The following is a 25,923-nucleotide window of genomic DNA, read 5'->3' as shown; positions in this document are numbered from 1 at the left end:
TGGGGAAGACAGAAATGGTCTCTGTTCCAGTTTTATTAATGCATGCTGTCTGTTCTCTGATCCAAATATATCACTAGTTTTTCACTGACAGTGAAGTCATGTTCTAGTGTGGTTCTCTTCTCCGTACTTCTATCCTACACACTTTTCTTATTGAGGGTAAGTTGCATACTGGTTTGTTTTTAATCCTGTACATATTAATTGTTTTGGGTCTTCCAGCTGCTATTTTGTTTTTTTCTGGCAACTTTAACCAGTTTGAGAGTGTTTTGTTGTGCAGATGTTAGTCCCCTGCAGTTGTGCAGACACTTCAGCAGCTGTCTGTCTGAAACATGTAACCGTGTTCATTTAGCCTGTCATGGGAATTGACTTGTTTTTGCAGCCAACCTCTGGCTGCTAGTTGTGGACCGTAAGGAAATCTAGATCTGTATGGGTCTCATCCTGGACCCATACCAGCGGCTCCAGGGTTGTTGTGACGCCCGAAACTTGAATGACTGTCAGGCGCAAATACTGATTTTTGTCACACTCTGATGTCTGTTTGTATTTTTTAATGTCAATCTTTAGATCAAGTGGAAAAGTGGCTATCCTTTTACAACAAGAGTTCGTATTTTAGAAATGCGGGAGCGATAGTCTAGTGGCTACAGAGGAGGGCTTGAGTCTGGAGGACCCAGGTTCAAGCCCCAGAATGGCAACCAAGATGAAGCCCCTGATTGACCCCTGAGCAAGGCCCTTAATCCTAATTGCTCCCCGTGTGTTTGTTCTCTCAGACGTAAGTCGCTTTGGATAAAAGCGGCTGCTAAATGACAGTATTATTATAATTTATGTAGCGAACTGCAGCAGTGTGAAGGTGCTCTTTTTCCACACAGAGGTTTCTCGGTTTTATCAGTGCCAACATGTGTGTTATTGGCAGTAATGTGGGGACACAACCTGTTAAGCCGGGCATACACTGTGCGATTATCGGCTCGTTTTGAGCCGATTTTCCAGTCATGTGACTTTTTTTTGATCGGGCCCGATTTTGACCCAATCGTTGCTCGTGCCTCGTGCAGTGTACGTGGGGTAACGCCGAGAGATTAACACCTCACGACGAGCTCCCGATCAGGAATCGTGAGGTCGCGAGAAAATCAAGCATGTTTGAAATCCTGGTCGCTCCTCGTGAAGGAATCACAGTTGAAGCAGCTACGACCCGATTGGACTCATCCTTTCACAGAGAGCATGCACAATCTCTGATGTCACGTCAAAAACTATTATTTGTAGTTTAAGTGTTGCAAATTCACATTACAAATCATGTTTTAATAGCAAAAAAAAGACCGCATCTCCACGTACGGTGCGCGTCGCCGCGTACCCTGCGCCGTAGGCTCTGCGTTGGTGTAACGCGGAACCATAAATCAGCTTTTAGTGTGTGCGCTGTCTGCTGTTCGGAACAACTCTTTTTTCTCTTCTCATTTTGCTGGGACGCCGGGTTCCTCCGCCGAGACACAACTTTTGCGGTATGCGTTCTTTGTTGTGTCTAAAAATGATGCGCAGTGCCCATCCAATCAGAAACGGTACAAATATTTTGTGATTTTTTTAATATATATAAAAAAATAAAATTATAAAAAAATAAAGGATCCCCATAACCTTTGATCGGGTGGGCAGGACGCACGTTTGGGTGTGGGAACAGCCCACCCCTGCCCCAAAACCGGCCTCGAGTTCCAGTACACAGAGGTCCGACGGGAGGATTATGATCGTATAGTGTGAGCAGACGGAGCATCAGAGCATCGGCTCGTACAGTGTGAGAACATAAATCGTGGGCTCTGAACTTTTGAACTCTGCGATCTAGTCGTGCAGTGTGAGATGGGGCAGTCTCATACGATTTAAAATATCGCCGTGTGTTTACGGGGGGATTCCCTTGACACTATCCTGACCAATCACAGGGAAGCAGGGTCGTGACAATAGCCTCACCTGATTGGTTAATCACTCTTTTTGTTCCAACTCAGCTTGTCCTCCTTACAGGCAACAGAGTGCAGTACCCTGTTTTCACCACGTAACCTTTTTGGGGACGCTGTTTTACACATCATAACACGCTCAATAATGAATGCAGAGATAAGAGGAGGAGACGACAGATCCACACAACATGCAAGGATTACATAAACTGTTAAAAAAGTGTCTTTTACTGAATGATGGTTGTTTTCTGGAAAAGTGAGGAAGCCTAGCATCCCTTGACATCGGCAAGAAAACGCCACTGGTTATTAGTGAAATAAATAGCTCCTCTCTTTATTTCGAGGATAGTGAGTCAAAAAAGCGATTCATGCATTTGATTGCTTTGCTTGTTTGAATTTATTCCAAAAAAAAGAATTGTCATTTTTGATTAGTTTATGTGTCATTTATTGTCAAAGGGCATGAATAATTGAAACAGGATCGAGTTTATGGCAGGATTTGGGAAGCAATCAGCGAGCGAGGACGACAGCAAGAGAGAGAAAGAGAGAGCGGTCTCTCAGTCACAGCCTGTCGGTACAGTCGGGTCCTGGCCTAACGGCATATGGTGGTGTGCTACTGGTGGAACCGGACATGGGGGACAGGGGCTAAAGTGTGTGTGGGGGGGCAATGGTCCCCTGCCCCCCCATTCCAGCGCTGAAGACAAAGAAGAAGACTCGGACACAGCTATTAACAAAAAAAACTTATAAACCAAAGGGGGGCCAGCAGAAGTAGTTTGAGAACCACTGCTTGAACACATGGTGTATTTCCAGATCACATACGTGATGTTGCCGGCAGACAGACAGACGGACGTCCACCTGGATGTGGATCAGCTGCTGCTGCTGCTTCTGCTGTGGAGTTCAGGTAGGACTTCAGAGATGACCTGGTATGGTTCTTGAAGCAAAGCAAAGGAAACTGATCTTAATAATACCCAACCAGTTGCTTTAAAAATCTTTAAACATGTTTGAGCAAATATATTCTATAGTCTTAAGAGTTAGTACACTGAAAAAACTTGTTTTTACGAAAGTAAAAAAGCCTTGTTAAAAAGAATTAGACTATTTTATACTATTTTGTTAGTTTTAAGAATTCTATTCAAGATTTCTCTTACTCACTTATTCATGGAGATTTTATTTGCATAAAATAAGAGAATATTGACTAGATTTATTTCTAGAGGAGCTGTTTTTGCAGTGTACTTTCTTTATTTCTAGAGGAGCTGTTTTTGCAGTGTACTTTCTTTATTTCTAGAGGAGCTGTTTTTGCAGTGTACTTTCTTTATTTCTAGAGGAGCTGTTTTCGCAGTGTATTTTCTTCCTTAAGGCATGATGCATTGGATTTATATTGCGCTTTCCTCAAAATCAAATCCCTCACAATGGTTCCACTATTCATTCACTCTTCTTTCATACTTGGGGATGGTAAACTACATGTGTAGACACAGCATCCCTGGGGCAGACTGACGGAAACATGGCAGCCAATCTGTGCCTCACAGCCTCTCCGACCACCACCGGAACATTCACACACACAGCAATGTTCTCACTGGAGGCAAGGAGGGAGAAGTGTCTTGCCCAAGGGAGCGGGGTTCGCACCGCCAATCCTTTGATCATTGGACGACCTGCTCTACCACCTGCTGCCCCTAAAATGTATGTCTCTACCACTGGTTCTGGAGCAGACACGTCCTGAAGGTTCTTGCTTCTGTTCACATTTGTTCTTTGTCTTTGTATTTTTAATCACTGCTGTGATTGTAGAAAATCGGAAAAAAATATCTACTCTCTACGGCTCCCAACAAACACACGAAAACAACAAGCTCACCTCAGTATAACCCTTGGATCTAATGTCTTTAAACTTTCACATAGTTTTGCTTTAAAATGTAAGAACTTGAGTGCAAACTTCACAAGTTTGACAGGAAGCCTCAGCCATTTCTATTGCCTTTTTCTTTCTTTTTTTTTTTAGCTTTTTCAGAATCCCCATTCATTTTTTTTTAACCCTCAAAATCTGCTACGCCCTCAGTATCCTTTTATATTCCTGGAAATCCTGTGTTTATAACTCCAAATTAGTTTCTACCTGTCCTTTTTGAATTAGCTGACCTGAGATCAGGTTTGGGGCCAGCGTCCTTGATAACCCGCATCTAAGGGTATGCTTAAACATGGGTCTGCTTGGCTGTAAATACCTTGACGTGGGATGGGGGAACTGCGTGGGAATAGTATTTGTATTTCAGCGGGAGTGCAACCCACGGGAATTAAAAAAAACACTAAATGGAAGATCAGAGCAACAAAAGCAAGAGGTGACAAGTGCAACTAAAAAACAGAAAATGGCACACAACCACGGCAGCAGGAGTGGTAGGGGAAGAGTGGACTGGCCATATTTTGATTTAGGGGGAGCCATCTCCCCAAATCATGTTGCTATTCAGGGTAGCTGGCGTTGATACTCTATGCAGCGCCGCATCTTCCCATGCAGCGATGTGCTGTGTTACAGCACGTTACGCAATATCACATGATCAGGGGCCTCATCTATAAAGCTTGCTTGCGCAGAAAAAGCGCCTGAAAGTTGCGGAAGCCGCCATCTACGCAAAGCCTCGGATCTAAAAAGAAAAAACTAACCGAAAAATCTGCGTATCTTTACGGCAACTCGGACCCTCCCGTAAGAATTTACTTAAGACACGGGGAACTGGCGACACAGGCTGTGAGGTGGTGAAATGAAGGCAGATTCATGTCATACTCTTAATGATGTCATCACATATCACAACATATATCAGACTTATAATAAAATAGTGCTGATAACGGAGCAGTGGGGGGGACAAATACATGATTTTGAAAAGTGGGGGGGGATATATAGGGATTATACCCTACGCCGTAGGCTCTGCGTTGGTATAACGCGGAACCATAAAACAGCCTAGAGCAGCTCTGAGGGGAGACGGGAGGGAGGAGGAGGAGCGGGGGCTGCCGGGCCGCCGTCCCGAGTGTCTTGATGATTTGCTGAGCCTACCGTTAGTTTTTAAACTGTAAAAAGTGGGGGGGACAAATACATCATTTTGAAAAGTGGGGGGGACATGTCCCCCCTGCCCCCAGTGGTAATTGCGTCGTGGCACTAACGGGCAGCAACGGCGTGCTGCCACTCACTCGCTTTATTTTATACTATTTATATACTTTTCCTACTTTTACTGTGACCACCAAATAATCTCGTTTCACTGTCCTCTCTCCACATAATCCACAACAGATCTCAGATCTCAGCGAAATTCAGTGGCATGGTGGCTCGACACGTTCATTCATTCTGACGCATTCATCACTAACAGGCTGCAGGAAGCCACTGCGCATGCTCAGTAGGCTCATCCATATGGATTTATGGGCGTGTTGAGGGCGGGATATGGGGCGGATTCGGCTGCGCAGCTTTCCAGGTGGACTGTGATTCATAAAGGGAACATTGCGTGGAAGTCTGCGTGCACGCGGTTTTATAGATCCATTGCGCCCGCCATTTTCGGCTTTTGGGCGTACGTGCACTTTTAGTATGAATCCTACGCACTCCATTTTAAATGAGGCCCCAGGCCCCTTGGCTCCTTGGGGATAAATTTAAAACTACAGGGTCTAATTTAAGAATGCCCCTTTTATGAAGCTATTATTATCTTCTCACTGGCCTCATGAGCTCACTGCATGAGATGGCATCAATTAGCTTGCTGTTTTCACATTTAAGTTGGTGTAAAATCATTTGAAATTCTTAATTTGATCTGACTGAAAATAGGATAAATGCATTTAAAATGGGCTACTTACAACATATATGACATATATTTAAAAAAAAAAGAAGCACCTTACAGATATTTAAAAAAAAGTTAACTTAGGGCATTTACATAAAAGTGGGCCTTTACTCAACTGGGGCCTCATTTAAAATGGACTGCGTAGGATTCATACTAAAAGTGCACGTACACTCAAAAGCCGAAAATGCAGTGCGCAAAAAAAAATCCGGATCAATAAAACCATGTGCACGCAGACTTCCACGCAGTCCAGCTGGAAGGTTGCGCAGCTGAATCCGCCTCATGTCCCGTCCTCTACACGCCCACTTTTTAGCATAAATGCATATGGATGAGCCTACTGAGCATGCGCAGTGGCTTCCTGCAGCCTGTTTGGCGTCAGAATGAATGAGAGGGTGTCCAGCCACCGTGACACTGACTTTCACGGAGACTCAGATCAAGATGTTGTAGATGATATGGAGGCCAGGAAAACCACATTATTTGGTGGTCACAGTAAAAGTTAGAATAAGTATATAAATAGCATACAATAAAATAAAGCGATTGAGTGGCAGCACGCCGTTGCTGCCCGTTAGTGCCACGACGCAATTTCCACTGGGGACAGGGGGGACATACCCCCCCCCCACTTTTCAAAATCATGTATTTGTCCCCCCCACTGCTCCGTTATCAGCACTATTTTATTATAAGTCTGATATATGTTGTGATATGTGATGACATCATTAAGAGTATGACATGAATCTGCCTTCATTTCACCACCTCACAGCCTGCGTCGCCAGTTCCCCATGTCTTAAGTAAATTCTTACGGGAGGGTGAGGGTTGCCGTAGGGATACGGAGATTTTTTGGTTAGTTTTTTCTTTTTAGATCCAAGGCTTTGCGTAGATGGCGGCTTCCGCAACTTTCAGGCGCTTTTTCTGCGCAAGCAAGCTTTATAGATGAGGCCCCTGGCCTTTACATACGGACCTAAGCAAGAGACAACAATCCCCTAAATTTGTGTGACTCAACATTGTCTCCATTCATGGTAAACAAAAAGTAAAAAAAAAATCATAGCAGAGATTACACTGTCAACTTTCCCGATAATATAAGAGTGTCTTCCTCACCAGGGGCCTCATTTATAAAGCTTGCGTGCGCACAAAACAGGGCTTGAAAGATGCACACGCCACCTTCTACGCAAAGGTTGATATTTAAAAAAAAAAACTAACGGGGAAAATGTGCGTATCTTTACGCAAACTTTTATCCTAGCGCACCAAGATTTTGAAGATATGGGGAACTGGCGACGCAGACGGTGAGGTGGTGAAATGAAGCCATGTCATACTTTTATGTCATCACATATCAGACTTGTAATATAATAGCGCTGATCGTGTCCCTCTGTGTTTGAATCACAGCGTCAGTCAGGACACGCCACTTCCAGCTGCGCCATGCGCTTGGATCTCTGTGGTGCTGCTGGTGCAGCCGCGGTGCAGGACACGCCGGGCCGGTGTCATGCCAAAAAGTGATTGCCTGCCAGAATCTGATTTTCCCCTGAAAATGGGTCTTTTTACCTGCCAAAAATTGATTGAAGGCCAAATACAGTTAATGAAAGGTTGTTTCTGCCTAAATATGACTTGAGCTTCATAATCTGAAAATCTGACGTTTTAGCGCTGTCGCTCAACGGGCTGCTGTGCGCGCTCCCGCGGCCAGAAATCAGATTCTGGCACGCAATCACTTTTTGGCACGACACCTGTCATACGACACCGGGCCACTTTTCTCTTGGCCTCCACCTTCAGATCGTACCACTTCTTTTTTATTTCTGCCACAGATCTGTCCGTGACACTCACGGCGTTTACAGCAGCAACGACGTGCTGCCACTCACTTGCTTTATTTTTGTTAGTGATGCCACTACTGTGACCACCAAATAATGTGGTTTTCCTGCCTCCACCTCATCCACAACATCTCCATCTCAGTCTCCGTGAAATTTAGTGGCACGGTGGTTCGACACGTCTCATTCATCCTGACGCAGCAGAAACAGACTGCAGGAAGCCGCTGCGCATGCTCAACAGGCTCATGTATATGCAAATACAATCATCATGTAGTTTGCATTCACCATTCACAGTAGAAAGTGGGCGTGTAGAGGGCGGGATATGAGGTGAATTCACCTGCGCAACCTTCCAGGTGGACTGTGATTTATAAAGCGAACATTGCGTGCAGATGTGTGTGCACACGGTTTTATAAATCAGGATTTTTTTGTGCGCACGCCAATTTCGGCTTTTGAGAGCACGTACACACTTAGTATGAATCCTACACACTCTTTTATAAATGAGGCCCCAGCTGCGGTGTTATTTGTGAGCAGTTTTAACTACTAGTGCTGCTCGTCCCTGAAGTGAAGTGCAGTTTCCCTTTGCTAACGATTGTGGTCGGCACATTTACAACATGATAAGAACGTTTTTAAATTCTCACACTTCTCACTCAGTTTTCTGGGATGGGGGGATGGCCCTTACAGTACTTACAAAACCAGTCTCTGCTTTTTTACATCTTTTTGCCTACCTTGGGAAGTGGAAAAAAGAGGTGATCAGATTTGACGCCTATCTGGAAGTGGGTCTTACATGCAGGCACCAAGACTATCAAAAGGGGGAAATGTTGCACACATAAAAGCCACTATGTAAGAGTCTTTACTGTCAAGTCAAACTCTGAGTGTGTGTAGATGAGCGGAGAAAAGTTCCACTTTGACGAGAACCGGAAGTGCGAACCCGGACCAGTAAAAAGGCGACACAGATCACAGGAAACAGATTAAATTAAAATTTTAAATTCAATTTTATTTATATAGCGTCTAATACAACAGATGTTGTCTCTAGACGCTTTCTACACTACAGGAGCGATGGACAAGAATGAGAGCTATGAGATACTTATAATAAATAAAAATGGAAATGGAGAAGAGAGGAAGGGAGACAGAAGGTGTGCAGACAGCATTTGTCATTTGAGTGAGATCCAGTTAAAACTCTGAGCAGATGACTCAAAGCCCTTTCAAGTGGGGTATTGCATGGAAAACAGCTCAGAACTTGAGAGTGAAAAACTGTGAGTCCGGGAAACTGAAGAGCCAGGAGACGAAACTCTGGGAGCTTCAGCTGGATCAGCAGGATGATAACCTGGAGTTCTGGCATCACAAGGGAAGTTGGGCTTCTGTGAACAACCTGCAGGCGGAGACATGGCTGACCCAGCTGGTCAAAAATCCATGGAGCAACTTAAAGTGGAGAGGACAACAGCTAATAGACGATTTTCTCGCCTGATCAACAGTATAACAAGGACATATGCAGCCATGTCTGAAGAGGAGTTCAAACACAGTTACAGCAAACTCACACTGTGGGCCAACTTTGGAAAAGCTGACATGTCTACAGAACTGCAGGCAGCAGAGGCGGAGTGTGAGCGTGTTGAGGGTGTTCAACCGGACATTAGCCAGGAGGCATATGAATTCAAGCTCAACCACCTGCAGGGGCTGGAAAAAGCTGCAAAGGAAGCGTACAGCCGGTGGAACCGGTGGGTCCCTCCAGATGAACAGTGAGCATCTCAAAGTCATCTAAAAGAACTTGATATCCACACCCCCATGTTGGTTTCCTTAATACAGGCAAGGATAAAGGAGGATGCTGAAAGACAAACGCAGATGCTGATTACCTCCAATCATTCCTTCCCAGCCATCAAATTAAAACCAACAGCCCTCCCCAAGTTTACAGGCAATAAACGTGATTTTTACAGATGCAGGAAGGATTGGGAAGCTCTTCAAAAGCAGGGGGAACCAACCAGCTCAAGAGAGGTCAAGAAAGTTAAGTTGCCCCACACTTTAACCCCCACACTTTTTTTAAATGAATCTACCTTCCAACCTTGTCTCGCCCCCCCTGCAATAGCGCCGCGCCCCCCTGCAATAGCGCCGCGCCCCCCCTAGGGGGCGCACTCCCAAGTTTGGGAACTACTGTGCTACGGCAACCAAACCTCCATTGCTGATTCAAGCTGTGGAGAAAGCACTACAGGACCTGAGTGACCTTGGAGACACAGGTGCTATCAAAAATCCTCTTGACACAAAATCCATTGAAAGCAAACTCCCAGAGACTCTCAAAAAAGAATGGCTTGTCTATGTTGCTAACAGAAGATATGCTGTGGTACCAGGGAACCGGTTTGACAGTCTTTTGGCATTCCTCAAAGAGCAAGAAAGCATATATGAGCAGCTTGAGCCTCTGAGGGAGGAGGAGCCAAGCAAGAAAAGAGCCCAGGGTGGAGCCGAGACACGCAAGAACCAAGTCAACCAAGGCAGGCAGCGACCACGCATGGTGTGTGGTCTGTGGCGACCCGAAGCACAGGAGAAAACTCTACTTTTGTAAGCAGTTCCGGGGGCTAAAGCTGGCAGAAAGGAAAGCTGCTGTAAGAAAGGTGGGAGCGTGCAGAGAATGCCTCGAGGTCCATGATGACAGCTCATCCTGCAAACCTGGCTACCTGTGCAAAAACCAAGACTGCAAAGATGGAAGCTCTCCAGTGTACCATTATTACCTCTGCCCTGTTTTTGAGACAAAGGGAAGCAGCGCAGTTCAGAAGAGGAACAGGTTTGGTTCAGAGGAGGATAAAAGCAGGAGGAGATACACAGAGGAGCAGGAGGAGTTCTTCAGTAAACTCTCGCCAGAACTGGCAAAGCAATGTCAAGATGTGTTTTCCAATGCTGCTTCAAGAGTCTTCAAAACTGTAAAAGACCAGCCGGGCCTCCTAGTGGGAAGTGGACTTCAAGAGCTGCCAGTGATAATGATGCTTCTTGAGGTTACAGCAGGGCAGAAGATTGGAACATTAATTGACTTGGCATCAGACACCAATTATATAACCCACAAGGCTGCAAGAAGATTAAACCTCAGAAGTGAAGAGATCACACTAGTTGTCCATGGAGTGGGAGGAATGAAGGTTCACTTTGAAACAAAGTGGTACCTCCTGAAGATTCGAATAAAAACCCCCAAAGGAACTCTCAAATCACACCAATTGGTTTGTTATGGACTTGACAGCATTGCAGATGTCCGCAGACATGTGACACCATGGCAGCTCCAGAAGTTTTTCCCAGACGTGTCACTAAATGAGCTAGTGAGACCAAGAGTAATAAACCTGCTCATCAGCCACAGGGAAGGTCAACTAGCGCCTCAGAGAGTCAGAGCTGTTGGGGACCTCGTGCTGTGGGACGGACCCCTGGGAAAGACAGTTGGAGGGACGCATCCTGGACTCTTTGAGGAACTTACGGTGTCAGCCCACATGTCCAGATCAATGAGAGCAGCTGCTGTTACGTATGAGGAACTCACCAGCAGGGTCCCAGAGCTACCTCCACCAAACGGTCAAGTCACCATCCAGGTCCAGGAGTCAAGGACTTCAGCCACTAATCAGGACTTCCTAGAGTGGTGGAGGTGGGATAGCATCGGGGCAGCATGTGAGCCTAAGTGTGGGGGTTGCTGCTGTGGAAACTGCCATCCAGGTGGCAAAGAAATGACTCTTTCTGAGGAGAGGGAGCTCGAGATAGTCAGAGAAGGCCTCACTTATGGCACGGAGACAGCCACAGCAGTGAACCACACTGGCACGCCAGAAGATCCCGCCTTACCAAACAATAAAAGGACAGTTGAAGCCACATTTCTCAGGACAGAAAAACAACTTGCCAAAGCACCCAAGTGGAAGGTTGCCTATGCTGCTCAAGTGCATGACATGGTCGATCAAAGGGCTGCAATCAAGTTGTCAAACGATATAATCATCAGCTGGAATGGACCAGTATGTCACCTCATCACTCCCAACCAGCACTCTGTCACAACCCCTCTAAGGCTCGTAGAGAACAGCAATCAAAAGTTCAGAGGTGTGAGCCTGAATGACCTGCTAATGAAATGCCCAGACGTCCTCAACCAGATTTGTGCCATCCTTCTCAGGTTCAGGGGTGGAAGGTATGCTGCGCTAGGAGACATAAAAAAAAAGTATAATTCAGTCTGGTTGGAAGACAGAAAGGTGCACCTACACGGATTCCTTTGGCGAGACTCAGAAGAGGAGGAACTGGGAGAATACGTCATCACAAGAGTAAACATTGCCAGCAGGGTGCAATGCGCGAAACTGCAAACCTCCCTCCTTTCACTCACCTTCAAGAGGAGCGGCAGGTTCTCCAGCATGACAGCTACGTTGATGACATTCTCACATCCCACAACGACCTTGACCGGCTTAAAATCATCACAGCAAATGTGGAAGGTTGATTAACCTCACAATTCCCTCCTGTTGTCCTTTTGAAACTCGCAAGTAATATCCGTCCATTAGGCTTAGAATAGTAGCATCACATTAAGGTCAAACATTTAAGAAATAGCAAGGGGAGCTTATAACACACTTAATGCAAGCTTGTTAACAAGTAATTATACGTCAAGGGAGCGGCGAAAACCCGGCTATATGGGGCAAAATTCCTCTCCGACCCTCCTAGTGAGCGATCACTCATTCTGAAAAGGCCAAGACACCTACAAGCTTAAAACATTTCACAGTAAACAAAATGAAACAGTCTACACTCCATTGTCATCATAAACCTCCTTGTCATCAGTTAGGGTTCGTTGGAGTTGTCGGTAATAGACTTCAGAAGAGGTCAGCCAGGACCAAAACGTGGTGCCTGCTGAGCGTTTGTCTTCTGACACGACTTTGGCCAAGTGACGCAATTCGGCTATAGCTTTGGTAACATTAGCTTCAGCACCAGTTTCATCAGGGATAAACGGTGTTCCTAAATTACAACAACAATGTAAGTAAAGAGTTTGAGGAACAATTCCTAACATGTCAGCATGACTCATTAGTGGAAAAGTGTCTTCCATCTCTCGTATCTCCTCTCCAGTCTGTTGTAGCCAGTCAGTTTGGGGTAGTCATCTTCTTCAGGCCCGTGGCTGGTGAGTAGGCGTCAGATGAGTTCTTCAGCGGACAAAGGTTTTGATACCGTCCAACTTCCGGCCTACTCAGGGTCTGGAAAGTTTTCTACTAGCTTGCACTGTGACTGGTGGATCCACGTAGATCGTTCAGCCACCTTTACTGCTGTCGTGGTCGCAATCTGGTTGCCAGGTACGAACTATCCATGTTAACATGTCCAGACTTGGCCTACCAACTGAGCAACAGCCCGTTGCTTGCCACAGTGCACTGTGTTGGTACCAGGGGCAGAGACACCAGAAAACTCTTAAGCATATGTCAAATGAAATTTCTCCAAGCATATTTTGTTTTAGGTAATTATAGTCATGAACGTGTATATCCATGTGTTCATTTCTTCCAATAAGTTGATTTTAATTAGCTTTTTTAATTGTAGAAACACAGTCTGACATTCCCCAGCTTTTACTTTGGTACAGTACTTCCAGTTACTGGCATTCTGCAAATTAGCTAAATATTTAGTTTTACCCGAAATATTTAGATTTAGATTATACATTAAGATTTAACATATTTATATTTAACATTTAAAATTAAATTTAACATTTATATTTATATTTAGTTTAATATTTATATTTAACATGTAATATTTAAGTATACAATTTAATATTTATATTTAACTATCTTGTGTATTTCTCAGTTAACACATATTGTTGTAAATGTGGTAAAAAGTGGCCTACAAAAATCTTTAAGCATGATTTGAAGCTAAAAGTGACAAAACTGGCTTTTTTTGTGTGTGAGCCGCTTTGCAAACGACGCGCCCCACTAAGACAAATTATTTAATATAGCATGAATATAGTGAAGAGACAATGGCCTCTACAGTGCTGTCCTTTGCTATAAAATAAATAATATTTGATAGTGAAATTTGTCCTTTCTGAGAAAGCTGGGTCAATGGGACACTCGGAGGGAAACTCATTCCAAGCAAATTTAAAAACTTGAGAGCCCTGACCTGTACTCACATCATACTATATGGTTGCATGTCTGCAGTGACGTCCAGTGAGGTTCATGTCTGGTGAGGCAGTGACTTCATCACAATCAGATTTACAACCAGGAACCCTAAAAAGCAGCTTATTCACTATTTGAAATGCAGCAGTTTATGGGTTATGTTTAAAATCTCATATCAGCTTTCTTTACACATATCACCTTTCTTGTGTGTGACAAACGCACAAAAAAAGGACATTAAATTAAAATAAATTATGATCTTACCTTTACTTATAAATTAAGTTATCCACTTTGAAAGTAAGGTCTGACTTGTGGAATAAATAAACGGATGGCTGCACTTGAATTATTTACTGTAGGTTGTAGCTTTCTGTCACTTATTCTGCAGCGGAGGAGTCGCAAGAAGAATCCCTGGGTTCAAGACTTTCCCCTACCGCGAGGCAGGAGAACTGTGTGACTCATCTTGTGTCTCTCCGCAGACATTTATGATTGCTCAGCACAAGTAACGTATTAGGAAGTATTACACCAACCCAACGGCCGACCGTCGCCAAAAAAGCAGTTGGACCAATAGTCGGCTCCCGTCTCCCTGAGTTCGTCAAAAAAAATACTCTCGAACACACCGACTGGAGCGTACATTCTGCGTGTGGCCTGATATGTTCCCATAACTGCAGGCGGTGCTAATCTGTGATGTCGCCCAAAAAGAAAAGGAAAGAAGAACAACCGGAAATGACGGATCGCTCAAGTTTAGAGTTCTGAGCAGAGCCCACTGTCATCAGCCAGTGTTTTCATGTTTGATAAAAGTCAAGAAAGATGCTAATAATGAAAATATAGTGGCATTCACACCACAATCAAACACAATCCAAATCCCAAATGACTGCACAGGACACAGTAACCTGACTCGAGTCATTGACCTTGTCCGACTGTCCAGCGGTGTCTGACACCTGATAATGGGGTTGGTGTGTCTCGGCCTTTACACACATATAGTTGACAAAAAAACTACATTATATACATTACCTAAACTATGGAAATTTAGTTAATATGGCAAAAGAGTTTGAACATTTTAATTGTGACATACAGTGAGACAGCAATACGGTCTCATTGCATAGCATGCCAGCACAGTTAGCCGAGTAATTGCACAATCCATGGTGAGGCTCATCTGGCTGCTACCTCACCGCACGTCTCTTCCCAGTATTTGAACAGTAAACATGAAAATTCAGCAATTTTTAAATAAAAATAAAACTGGCGAAGTTAGATGGAAAATAACTTTATAGTTCCTGGATAAATATGACATTTTACATTTTTTCTTTCCCTGACAACGGGTGAGGCACATCACTTCATGTCTGTGTGTCTGTCATTATGGTAAAATACTAATTCGGGCTGCTTGTTTAAGCCTAGAAATGTGATGGAACAGAATCTTTGTTCACTTATTATCATTACTTATTACATATATTGTGACATACATGCTATTTATTAGGCATTTGACTTAGCCACATGCTGCCTTAATACCACACTCAGTATCATTCAGTTTTTTCAGCCTAAATATGTAAATATACAGACAAAGAAATTAACAAAAACACTCTCAACAAGTATTAAGGTTGCAAAATTATATGTATTTATGTATGAATTACATTTTATATAAGGTTGCACAAACTGAAACAAGTGTATTGATCTCTGGAGTCAGAAAAAGCTTTTCTTATTTTTCCAAACGCAGCAGTAGTTTAAGAAACAGCAGGACAACCTTTTTCCTGAGCCATGCCCGCTGTTCGTAACCCAACCTGAGTGTGTTGTTGTTGAGCTCCAATCAGAATCCTTCATGCTGAAGGTTGTTCTCTGCTTTTGTTCCCAGGAAACCAGGCTGAAGAACACTATGATTCACCAGGTAAATACAGAAAATGAACACGAAAGAAACTTTTTGTCTTAACTTCTTTCATCACAGACCTCTTTCTGGTTTGTGTTCAGACTCCAGCCATTTCAGGGTGGTGGGCGGAGCCAGTCGCTGTGCAGGTGTACTGGAGATGCATGATTGGGAAGGATGGAGACCTTTGGCTAAGTTTAAGTGGACCCTAACGGAAGCAGCTTTTTTGTGTCAACAACTGGACTGTGGTTCTGCTGTTTCTGCAGAACTGAGAGAGTCATCCTCAGATAGAGATGTCTGGTGGATGGATTCTGATCTTGGATCTAAACATTTTCAAACGGTATCAACCAAATACTCCAACATTATAATGGAAATCACCTGCTCAGGTAAGCCTTCAAGTGACATCATTAATGATTATGATAGTAATGTACCGGGTGGACATATACTAACCAGCTACAACAGGAGAAGACTGTCTTGATGAGCCATGACAGAGCAGCGCTTCAATTCAATTCAATTCAATTCAATTCAATTCAATTCAATTCAATTCAATTCAATTCAATTCAATTCAATTCAATTTTATTTATATAGCGTCTAATACAACAGATGTTATCTCTAGATGCTTTCCACGCTTCAGGAGTCCTCTGGAGCAACCAGCTTAAAATTACTACTTCTTCTGCTCTACAACCTTAGGTGGAGATGACAAAACTGGTCACAATTAACAGCAGCTCGGCTATGCTTTATGAGTATCTTAACTCCATCACAACATCCTTCATATCAGGCTGTAAATGTTTTGGTCTCATTTAAATGGCCACGTTGACCTGTGGAACCCCTGATGCTGTTGACAGGTACTGGCATGCCAAGCAAGCCGCATCCCAGGCGATCCTGGAGGTAAAAGCTCAGGTCTGGGAGGTGTTTGTGAGCCCATGGAGGACTACCAGTTGACCTCGAAGAAATTCTGGCAAATCATCGGGCACATCAGAAAGGGGACGCAGTACTCTGCTAACACTGTTTACAATGCGGGTGGAGGGCTGTTGACCTCAACTGGGGACATTGCCGGATAGTGGAAGGAATATTTCGAGGATCTCCTCAATCCCACCGACATGCCTTCCACTGAGGAAACGGAGCCTAGGACTCTGGGGTGTACTCCTCTATCACACAAGCCAAAGTCATTAAGGTAGTTTGCAAGCTCCTCAGTGGCAAGATGCCGGGGTTGGATGAGATCCGCCCTGAGTTCCTCAAGTCTCTGGATGTTGTGGGGCTGTCTTGGCTGACATGTCTCTGCAACATTGTGTGGAGGTCAGGGACAGTGCCAGTGGAGTGGCAAACCAGGGTGGTGGTCCCTCTTTTTAAAAAGGGGGACCGGAGACTGTGTTCCAACTATTAGGGATCACACTTCTATGCCAGGGTATTGGAGAGGAGAATTCAGCCAGTAGTCGAACCTCGGATTCAGGAGAAACAATGTGATTTTCGTCCTGGTTGTGGAACACTGAACCAGCTTTATACCCCCACACAGTACTTGAGGGTTTATGGGGGTTTGCCCAACCAGTCCACATGTGCTTTGTGGATCTGGAGAAGGTATTTGACTGTCCCTTGTGGTATTCTGTGGTGGTTGCTTTGCGAGTATGGGGTCCAGGCTCCTCTGCTAAAGGCTTTTCTGTACGACCGGAGCAGGAGCTTGGTTTGCATTGTCAGCAGTAAGTCAGACCTGTTCCCAGTGCATGTTGGACTCCCGCAGGTCTGTCCTCTGTCACTGGTTCTGTTATCTTTATGGACAGGATTTCTAGGTGTAGCCAGGGGATGGAGGGGGTCCAATTTGGGAACCATCCATCCATCCATCCATCCATTATCTATACCCGCTTTATCCTTTGCAGGGTCACGGGGGTCTGCTGGAGCCTATCCCAGCTTATTTCAGGTGAGAGGCAGGGGTTACACCCTGGACAGGTCACCAGTCCATCACAGGGCCACATATAAACACACAAACCATGCTCACAACCACACTCACGCTCACACCTATGGGCAATTTAGAATCACCAATTAACCTAATATGCATGTTTTTGGACTGTGGGAGGAAGCCGGAGTACCCGGAGGAAACCCACGCAAGCACGGGGAGAACATGCAAACTCCACACAGAAAGGCCCCTGCCGGGCCTGGGAGTCGAACCGGGAACCTTCTTGCTGTGAGGCAACAGTGCCTCCGGGTACTCCGGCTTCCTCCCACAGTCCAAAAAAGTGCATATTAGGTTAATTGGTGATTCTAAATTTGGGAACGCTGGGTTTAAATCTGTGGTTTTTGCAGATCCCCTTCTTGAACCGCCACCTTACTGTGGTGGAAGGGGTTTGTGTGCCCGAGTGATCCTAGGAGCTATGTTGTCGGGGGCGTTACGCCCCTGGTAGGGTCTCCCATGGCAAACAGGTCCTAGGTGACGGGCCAGACTAAGAGCGGTTCACAACGCCAATCATGAGGAGATCGGCGTCGCCGGGGCCCCTCCCTGGAGCCAGGCCTGGGGTTGGGGCTCGCAGGCGAGCGCCTGGTGGCCGGGTCTTCGCCTTCCTGTAGGCCCACCACCCGCAGGAATGACCGTGAGAGGCCGGTGCAATGTGGGCCTGGTAGCAGTCGTGGCGGGGTGCCTCGACGACCCAATCCCTGGACCAAAACCCTCGCAGTAGGGACATGGAATGTCACCTTGCTGGGGGGGAAGGAGCCGGAGCTTGTGCGTGAAGTTTAGAGATACCGGCTAGAGATAGTCGGGCTCACCTCCACACATAGCTTGGGCTCTGGAACCTAGCTCCTTGAAAGGGGCTGGTCCCTCCACTACTCTGGAGTTGCCCAGGGTGAGAGGCAGCGGGCTGGTGTGGGCTTGGTTATAGCCCCCCAGCTCAGTCGCCATGTGTTGGAGTTCACCCCGGTGAACGAGAGGGTCGCTTCCCTGCGCCTTCGGGTCGGGAAAAGGTCTCTCACTGTTGTTTGTGCCTACGGGCCGAACAGCGGAGTACCCGGCCCTCTTGGGGTCCCTGGGAGGAGTACTGGATAGTGCTCCAACTGGGGACTCCATTGTTCTACTGGGGGACTTCAACGCTCACGTGGGCAGTGACAGTGATACCTGGAGAGGCGTGATTGGTAGGAACGGCCTCCCCGATCTGAACCCGAGCATTGTTTTGTTGTTGGACTTCTGTGCTAGTCACAGTTTGTCCATAACGAACACCATGTTCAAGCATAAGGGTGTCCATCAGTGCACGTGGCACCAGGACACCCTAGGCTGGAGGTCAATGATCGACTTTGTTGTCGTTTCATCTGACCTTCGGCCGCATGTCTTGGACACTCGGGTGAAGAGAGGGGCTGAGCTGTCAACTGATCACCACCTGGTGGTGAATTTGGATGCGCTGGCGGAGGAGGAGGTTGGACAGACCGGGCAGACCCAAACGGATTGTGAGGGTCTGTTGGGAACGTCTGGCTGAGCCCTCTGTCAGGGACGTCTTCAACTCCCACCTCCGGGAGAGTTTCTCTCAGATCCCGGGGGAGGCGGGGGACATCGAGTCCGAGTGGACCATGTTCTCTGCCTCCATTGTCGACGCAGCGGCTCGAAGTTGTGGACGCAAGGTCTCCGGTGCCTGTCATGGCGGCAATCCTAGAACCCGGTGGTGGACACCGGAAGTACAGGATGCCGTCAGACTGAAGAAGGAGTCCTACCGGGCTATGTTGGGGGGGACCGGAGAGTGTGCTCCAACTATAGGGGGATCACATTTCTCAGCCTCCCCGGGAAAGTCTACGCCAGGGTACTGGAGAGGAGAATACGACCGATAGTTGAACCTCGGATTCAGGAGGAACAATGCGGTTTTCGTCCCGGTCGTGGAACACTGGACCAGCTCTATACCCTCCGCAGGGTGCTCGAGGGTTCATGGGAGTTTGCCCAACCAGTCTACATGTGTTTTGTGGATCTGGAGAAGGCATTCGACCGTGTGCTTCGTGCCATTCTGTGGGGGGTGCTCGGTGAGTAAGGAGTCCGGGGCCCTCTGTTAAGGGCTGTCCGGTCTCTGTATGGTCGGAGCAGGAGTCTGGTTCGCATTGCCGGCAGTAGATCAGACTTGTTCCTGGTGAATGTTGGTATGGAACCACATAACTTTACTGGGAATGTTTTATAGTCAGTCTGACATCCAGATGGACATCATATCCTCTTAGTTTTATCCTTAGAAGAAAAATTGTCTTTTATATTTTGTGTTACAACATTGGAAAAGAAAACAGATTTTTATTTTATTTTTTTTTTAAATAACAAATGAACTTACTTAATTGGAAAATGCAAAAACATTAAAATCGTACTGGGTGGAAAAAAATCAATTTATATACATACATATATATACTGTATATATAGTTGGGGTGGGAATTTAACGCATTAATTACGATGAATTTATTACAGATGGATGCCTTGATAAAAGCATGGTTTTGTGCAAATTGTGTAAAAAAGAGGCAGTTCAACTTACGGTATCATCTTGCAAAGCATGTCTCAGTGAGCACATAAATTGCCACAGATTGAAGTCTAGACTAGACCATGATGTGTACGTGTAGTAGACATAATGCTTAAAAGTGTCCAGGCTGTTAGAAACACTGTCTCCTCACAATATTCATACTATATTCAATAATTTGTCTTTGTGATGTATAATAATAATAAAAAATCTAAATAATAACAAAACCAAATGGGCCCTTTGAACAGCAGTGGTCTCATTCTGCTCTCAACAAGACAAAATGAAGTAAAGAAAAACAGATTTAGCCCTAGATGAGCTCATTGAATGGTGATGGTTATTCTGTGAGTGTGTTCTTGTGTGTGCGTGTATTTATGAGTGATTTTTTGTGTAACTTTGGTTACTGCCGCTATGCGTTCATTAAACATTTGAAGCTGAATCTCAAAACTTACTCAGCAACAAAAGATTCTATTTTCTGATTGGTTGATAGGTTGGTGACACGAGACAGCTGCTCTGATCTGAGAGCTCAGCGCACAATAGTGTAGTCAACCATTGAATTGATATTAAGATGGGCTGTTGGAATTACTGTGTGGTGAAGTTAATTTCTCAGGGTGAGAAATGTAATGTTTGGCGTGAGAGTGTGTGAACTTGTTAAAATTTGTGACTTGAAAGCCCTGGTGTTGAGTGAAGTTTAAATTGCTGAGTTCTTGTTTCGTGACATGTTTTTATTATTCTCGTATGTGTTTCATCTCAGTTTGATCTTCTGTTATGTCTCAGACTCTGTCAGGTTGGTGAACGGGACCACTCTGTGTTCGGGAAGACTGGAGGTGAAGTCTAGCCAGATCTGGTCCTCGGTGTGTGAAGATGACTTTGACCTCCAGGATGCAGAGGTGGTCTGCAGGGAGCTGGGCTGTGGGGCTCCTTTAGTTCTCCAGGGAGGGCTCTATGGAGAAGTGGAGGATCCAGTTAGAAACACCTGCTCAACTGGAGGAGCTGTTGAACTCACCTGCTCAGGTAGAAGAGCTGCTGCTTTGACCTGCTTCTTTTCTGATGACTGTTTCACCGACCACTCTCTAATCTGTGTTCAGAACTTGAATCTTTCAGGTTGGTGGGAGGAGCCAGTCGCTGTGCAGGCACACTGGAGATGAAACATCTTGGAGAATGGAGAACAGCGTATGCCCTTTCTTGGACCATGAAAGAAACATCTGATGTGTGCAAACATTTAGACTGTGGATCTTCGTTTTCTTTCCAACATACATATCTTTTCGATGGAATACCTCAATGGATGCTTTATAGCTGCCTGTCCACTCTGAGAGACTGTACAGCTTCAGTTTTCTCAAACATTATGCTGAACATTACCTGCTTAGGTAAGCCCAACGGTCATCTTCTTATTACTTTATAAGATTTTGTGGTATTTGTGAAAGTTTTTTGAGGAACTTTGGAACAGAAAAACAAGTAAGACACGTTGTGAAGAAGGTCACAGTCCTGTACCGCTTGCATATATACATATAATCTCTTTGGGTTCCTAGACGTGTACAAAAGTGCTGATTTCATACGTGGAGATGGACCAGCAAAGCAGTGACATCAGAATCAAGTTCCTTTCAGTCACCGTAATAATGAAGAAGAAGAAACACTGAAACAATTTGGCCCCCAAGACCAAATTTAAACATTAAACTAATTGCTGTAAAGGATTCCCTCTTGTATTTTCCCAAAGCGGGTATGATGGGAGTAAGTTAATAAGGATAACTGTAATTAGGGTCCGAGCACTTACAGTGCAAAGGCCCTATTTTATCTGTAGGAAATGTAGGACATTTTTTCCTTCTTACGACTAAATGAGGGCCTTTTTGCCCCCTTAAACGTGTCCCAAAAGTCACCAAATTTTGCACGCAAGCCAGGCCTGACAAAGATTTTTATTTTTAATGGGCGTGGCAAAATGGCTGGTGCACCCAGGTGTGTTATACATCAAAATGTGCGTCTCGATCCTGTGACGACGCGCATTACTTTTTCAAAAGCGTTACCGTGGCAACGCTAGACGCCAAAAAGCTGATTGGTCCATATTTGATAGTTCCCCAAAAGTCACCAAATTTTGCACGCAAGCCAGGACTGGCAATAAATTTGATATTTAATGGTTTGCATTAATGGGCGTGGCCTAATGGCTCAACAGCGCCCCCTAGAAAACTTCGTGCCTCAAGCCCCACAATACGGTTTGACGTACATGCACCAAAATCACTACACACCCAGTGTTGTGCATGAACGCGTTCATTGAACACGTTCATTTCTGTGAGAACGTTGAACTGAACGCAACATGTTTACTCATAAAGAACTTGAACGTGAACTTGTTCATTCTGCAGATCATGAACTGGAATTTGAACTGTTCAGATTATGTGAGTTGCAGCTTCACTGTTTAGGTCCAATTATTACGGAATAATCCTTCTCATTTCACCAGCGTGCAGCGCGCACATTTAAAATGCTCGACGAGCCCGATGCAGTCTGTATGTAGCTGATTTATGGTTCAACGCAGAACCTATGGCGTAGGGTACGCGGCGTGTGGACCGTATGGTTCGCGTCGCCGCGTACCTTACGCCGTAAGCTTCGCCGTCGATTTAACGCGGTACCATAAATCAGCCTTGACAGGTGAAGAGAGACGTTGCAGACGCAGCGAGCCGTCAGATGATGATCCTTATCATTATCTGCGGGAATTTTACACATCATCTCCCAAAGAGTCTGACGGTAAAAATCTAACCTTTCTGTGCAAATTATGTGACGCGTTTCATTCGTACTTCTCACCTAAAAATATTGAAATGAACTGAATTTGAACTAGTTCAAAATGAAAATGGTGAACTATGAACGAGAACTGTTCATTTTTAAACTATGTGAACTGAACTTTGAACTAGTTCATGAGAAGTATGAACTTGCACAACACTGTACACACCTGTATCATGTCACAACTTAAAGAAAAGTCTCTTGGCGCCATGGCCGAAACCGAACAGGAAGTCGGCCATTTTGAATTAATCGTGTACTTTTGCTGCAATTTATGCCATTTCTCCGGCCGTTTCTTCGCCCGAACCAAACCATAACGTGCACCTAGGTGTGTTATACATCAAAATGTGCCTCTCAATCCTGCGACGATTGCGCATTACATTTCTCAGTCAAAAGCATTACGATGGCGACGATAGACGCCAAAAAGCGCGCCCCCCCCCTTCATCTGATTGGTCGATATGTTATAGTTCCTATTTTCTGCCATAACTTTTGAATGGTTTGACATAAAGACTCGTGGGTGGTGTCATCGGACTTGGTTTTGAGTCCTTGAACATAATTGGTGCAAATTAGCCCCGCCCCTTCTTCTAGTTGGTTGATAGCTGACAGTTCCTACTTTCTGCCATAACTTTTGAATGGTTTGATATAGAAAATCGTGGGTGGTTTCATCCGCTAAATGTCCAGGCCTGAAGAATCTACATGCAAGTCATACAAGCTTCCTGCAGCACACTTGAACATGCACCAGGGTGCGAGGGCCCGTTAATCGCTGCTTGCAGCTTTAATTATCCTTATTATTCCACACGGTAGCACGATATCAACAGAAACTGTAATAATAGAGAATTTGTTCATGGGATTTTGACAGTTTTATTGGTGTATTATCATAGTCACATAGCTGGAAACCTGCTTGTTGTAACAGTGACCACAATGTTTGTATACCAAAACACTACAGAAAAGAGGGTACATTTAAAATATTGCGTACATTATTGATTTCCAACAATAGCAAATGTGCGACCATGGGATTTTTGCCAACATCACCAACAGTAGCACCACCTAAGATTTTTTTCAGGAGCCAACACAGAAGAAGAGTTGCTACAAGGTAAATGCATTACCACACCAGGGCCAGTCTGACCACTTACTCCTGCTTTCAAGCACTGATACTATAAACTATATCCATAGACATATATAGACAAAGTATATCCATGTCTATACCAACCAGAAGCCCTGGATGACTAGAAAGACAGAGGTCCTATTGAACGACAGAGAAACATGGGTTTCAGTTCTAGTGGTGGGGCACAGTACAGTACTACCAGGGTCAACTTGAGTGGAGGCAGCAGAGAGACCAATATTCCATGAGAGAGAGAGAGAGAGAGAGAGAGAGAGAGAGAGAAAGAGAGAGAGAGAAAGAGAGAGAGAGAGAGAGAGAGAGAGAGAGAGAGAGAGAGAGAGAGAGAGAGAGAGAGAGAGAGAGAGAGAGAGAGAGAGAGAGAGAGAGAGAGAGATGTCTCAATAAAGTCCCTTTATTGAGACATTGCAGGACATGTCATACAACCGTCATATCAAAAACTCAAGAACAAAAAAGAGCCAAACAAAGACAAACCAACGAACCCTTTCAACCAGACACAGACAATATTCCTCTGCTCAGAATTTTAAAAACAGTTCTACCGGCACCTTGGGTTTGTTTTCTGCGTGTTAGCCAGATCGCCAACTTAACAGAACCTGACAGGAAGTTGATCAGGGTGTGAACAGACCTCCTCTTGGCACTGTACCTTGGACCAAAAATAAACAAAGGAAAATAAAACTCCTCCCCAAGACCCTCACACCATCCCTTCAGGAGCTCAAACAGTGCTTCCAGCCGAGGACATAGAACAAATAAATGTGCCAAAGTCTCCGTCTGAGAGCAGAAGACACAGCCCTCCCCCAGTCCTGGATCCAGGCGCGCTCTGTATCTGTTTGTAGCTATTGCCCCATGCACAATCCTACACTGGAGGTCTGCTGTCCGCTTCTCAACGGGTAGCTTGTACAGGGACCGCCAGCTGCCCTTCGGGGAAACGTCTGGACCAAAAAACTCAGTCCACCTCGACTCTTTCAGGCCCGCCAAACAACGCAGGTTCAAAACCTTGACGCAGACTGTGTAAAGGTCTTTCTTCTCTGCAACCTTGAAGGTGTCCAGGCGAGGGGTTATGAGAGACAGCAGCTGCCCCCCTCCCTCCTGCCACTCTCCCATAGCTGGACAGACAAACAGCGAGGGGAAACTGTACTCACGGTCCTCCCCCCACTGCTCACACAGAGAACCGTCCCTCACAACCGCTCTCAGGGGTTGTGGCAGGCTTGCACAGACCTCCTCCACCACCCTGTTGATCAGCCTGATAGAGGTGATGCTGCTGTTCCTCCTCAAGGTGTCCACCGATGTCGCCGTCATCCTCAGTAGATGGCCCAGTTTAGTACAGCCGGCCTCCCTGAGACTGGTTCGCAGGCTGGCAGACTGCAGGGTTCGAGTCTGTATGAGACCATTGAAGAACAAGGGTTCCTCAAACAGCCACAAGCCTGGGGTATCATCTGTGGTCCATGTGATTTTAAAGACCTGCCAGGCCTGCAGCACCGAGCTGTAAAATGGTGACAGTCCAGAAAGGTCAGCACGCTCAGGCTGCAGCAGGAAAAGCTACTTGTCATACCCCCATCTTCCAGCTCTCCTCAGCAAAATTTGGGTTGTATCCAGCCAACCCGGGCCGCAGCCATACAGCAGTCTCTGCGCGGTCTGAAGTCTGAAGGAGGCAATCCTTGACTGGATGTGGATCAGCCCCTGCCCCCCCTCAGCCACAGGCAGATAGAGAGCCGCTGCTTGGACCCAGTGATGACCAGACCAGAAGAAGTTCAGGATAGCTCTCTGGATTCCCTCCATCAGGCCTTTGGGTGGTGTCAGAACGACCAGTCTGTGCCACAGAGTTGAGGCGACCAAGTTATTGGCGACCAGAACTCTTCCCCTATATGACAACTGGGGTAGCAACCATGTCCATTTAGACAACCGAGCAGTCACCTTCTCCAGGACTCCCTCCCAGTTCTTGGCCTGAAACCCTTCGGTGCTGAAAAACACTCCCAACACTTTCAGCCCCACCCTGCCCCACTCCAGGCCCCCAAGCAGACTGGGCACCGCCTGATCCCTCCACTGCCCCAGCAACAGAGCTTCTAGAGCTTTTAGCACCAAAGCTTTTGAGCTTTTAGCCCAGTTCACCCATGCAGAGGAAGCCTTTTCATACAGGGCTAGGGTTTCCTTTAACCTGTTTAAATCCCCCTGACTGGTGACAAAGATGTTCGTATCATCAGCATAAGC

The 25,923-nt window shown here is 45.6% G+C and overlaps 1 protein-coding gene across 3 annotated transcripts in view; it reads left to right on the top strand.

Annotated features, from left to right (window-relative positions):
- Nucleotides 1-25,923, top strand: part of LOC133454780 (antigen WC1.1-like) — a 67,600-nt gene continuing 41,677 nt past the window's right edge. For 2 of the 3 annotated variants that reach the window (XM_061733502.1, XM_061733503.1), the window contains exons 1-6: nt 1-156; nt 2,721-2,811; nt 15,376-15,408; nt 15,489-15,770; nt 20,616-20,852; nt 20,927-21,205. In XM_061733502.1, the coding sequence (XP_061589486.1) occupies nt 2,733-2,811; nt 15,376-15,408; nt 15,489-15,770; nt 20,616-20,852; nt 20,927-21,205 (910 nt within the window). In that variant the 5' untranslated portion in view covers nt 1-156; nt 2,721-2,732. The remainder of the gene's footprint in view (nt 157-2,720; nt 2,812-15,375; nt 15,409-15,488; nt 15,771-20,615; nt 20,853-20,926; nt 21,206-25,923) is intronic. The other variant, XM_061733504.1, reaches the window with a different exon arrangement.

The sequence above is a fragment of the Cololabis saira genome, chromosome 11, assembly GCF_033807715.1.
Source record: "Cololabis saira isolate AMF1-May2022 chromosome 11, fColSai1.1, whole genome shotgun sequence".
Classification (NCBI taxonomy): domain Eukaryota; kingdom Metazoa; phylum Chordata; class Actinopteri; order Beloniformes; family Belonidae; genus Cololabis; species Cololabis saira.
This window is presented reverse-complemented; position numbering and strand designations above follow the sequence as displayed.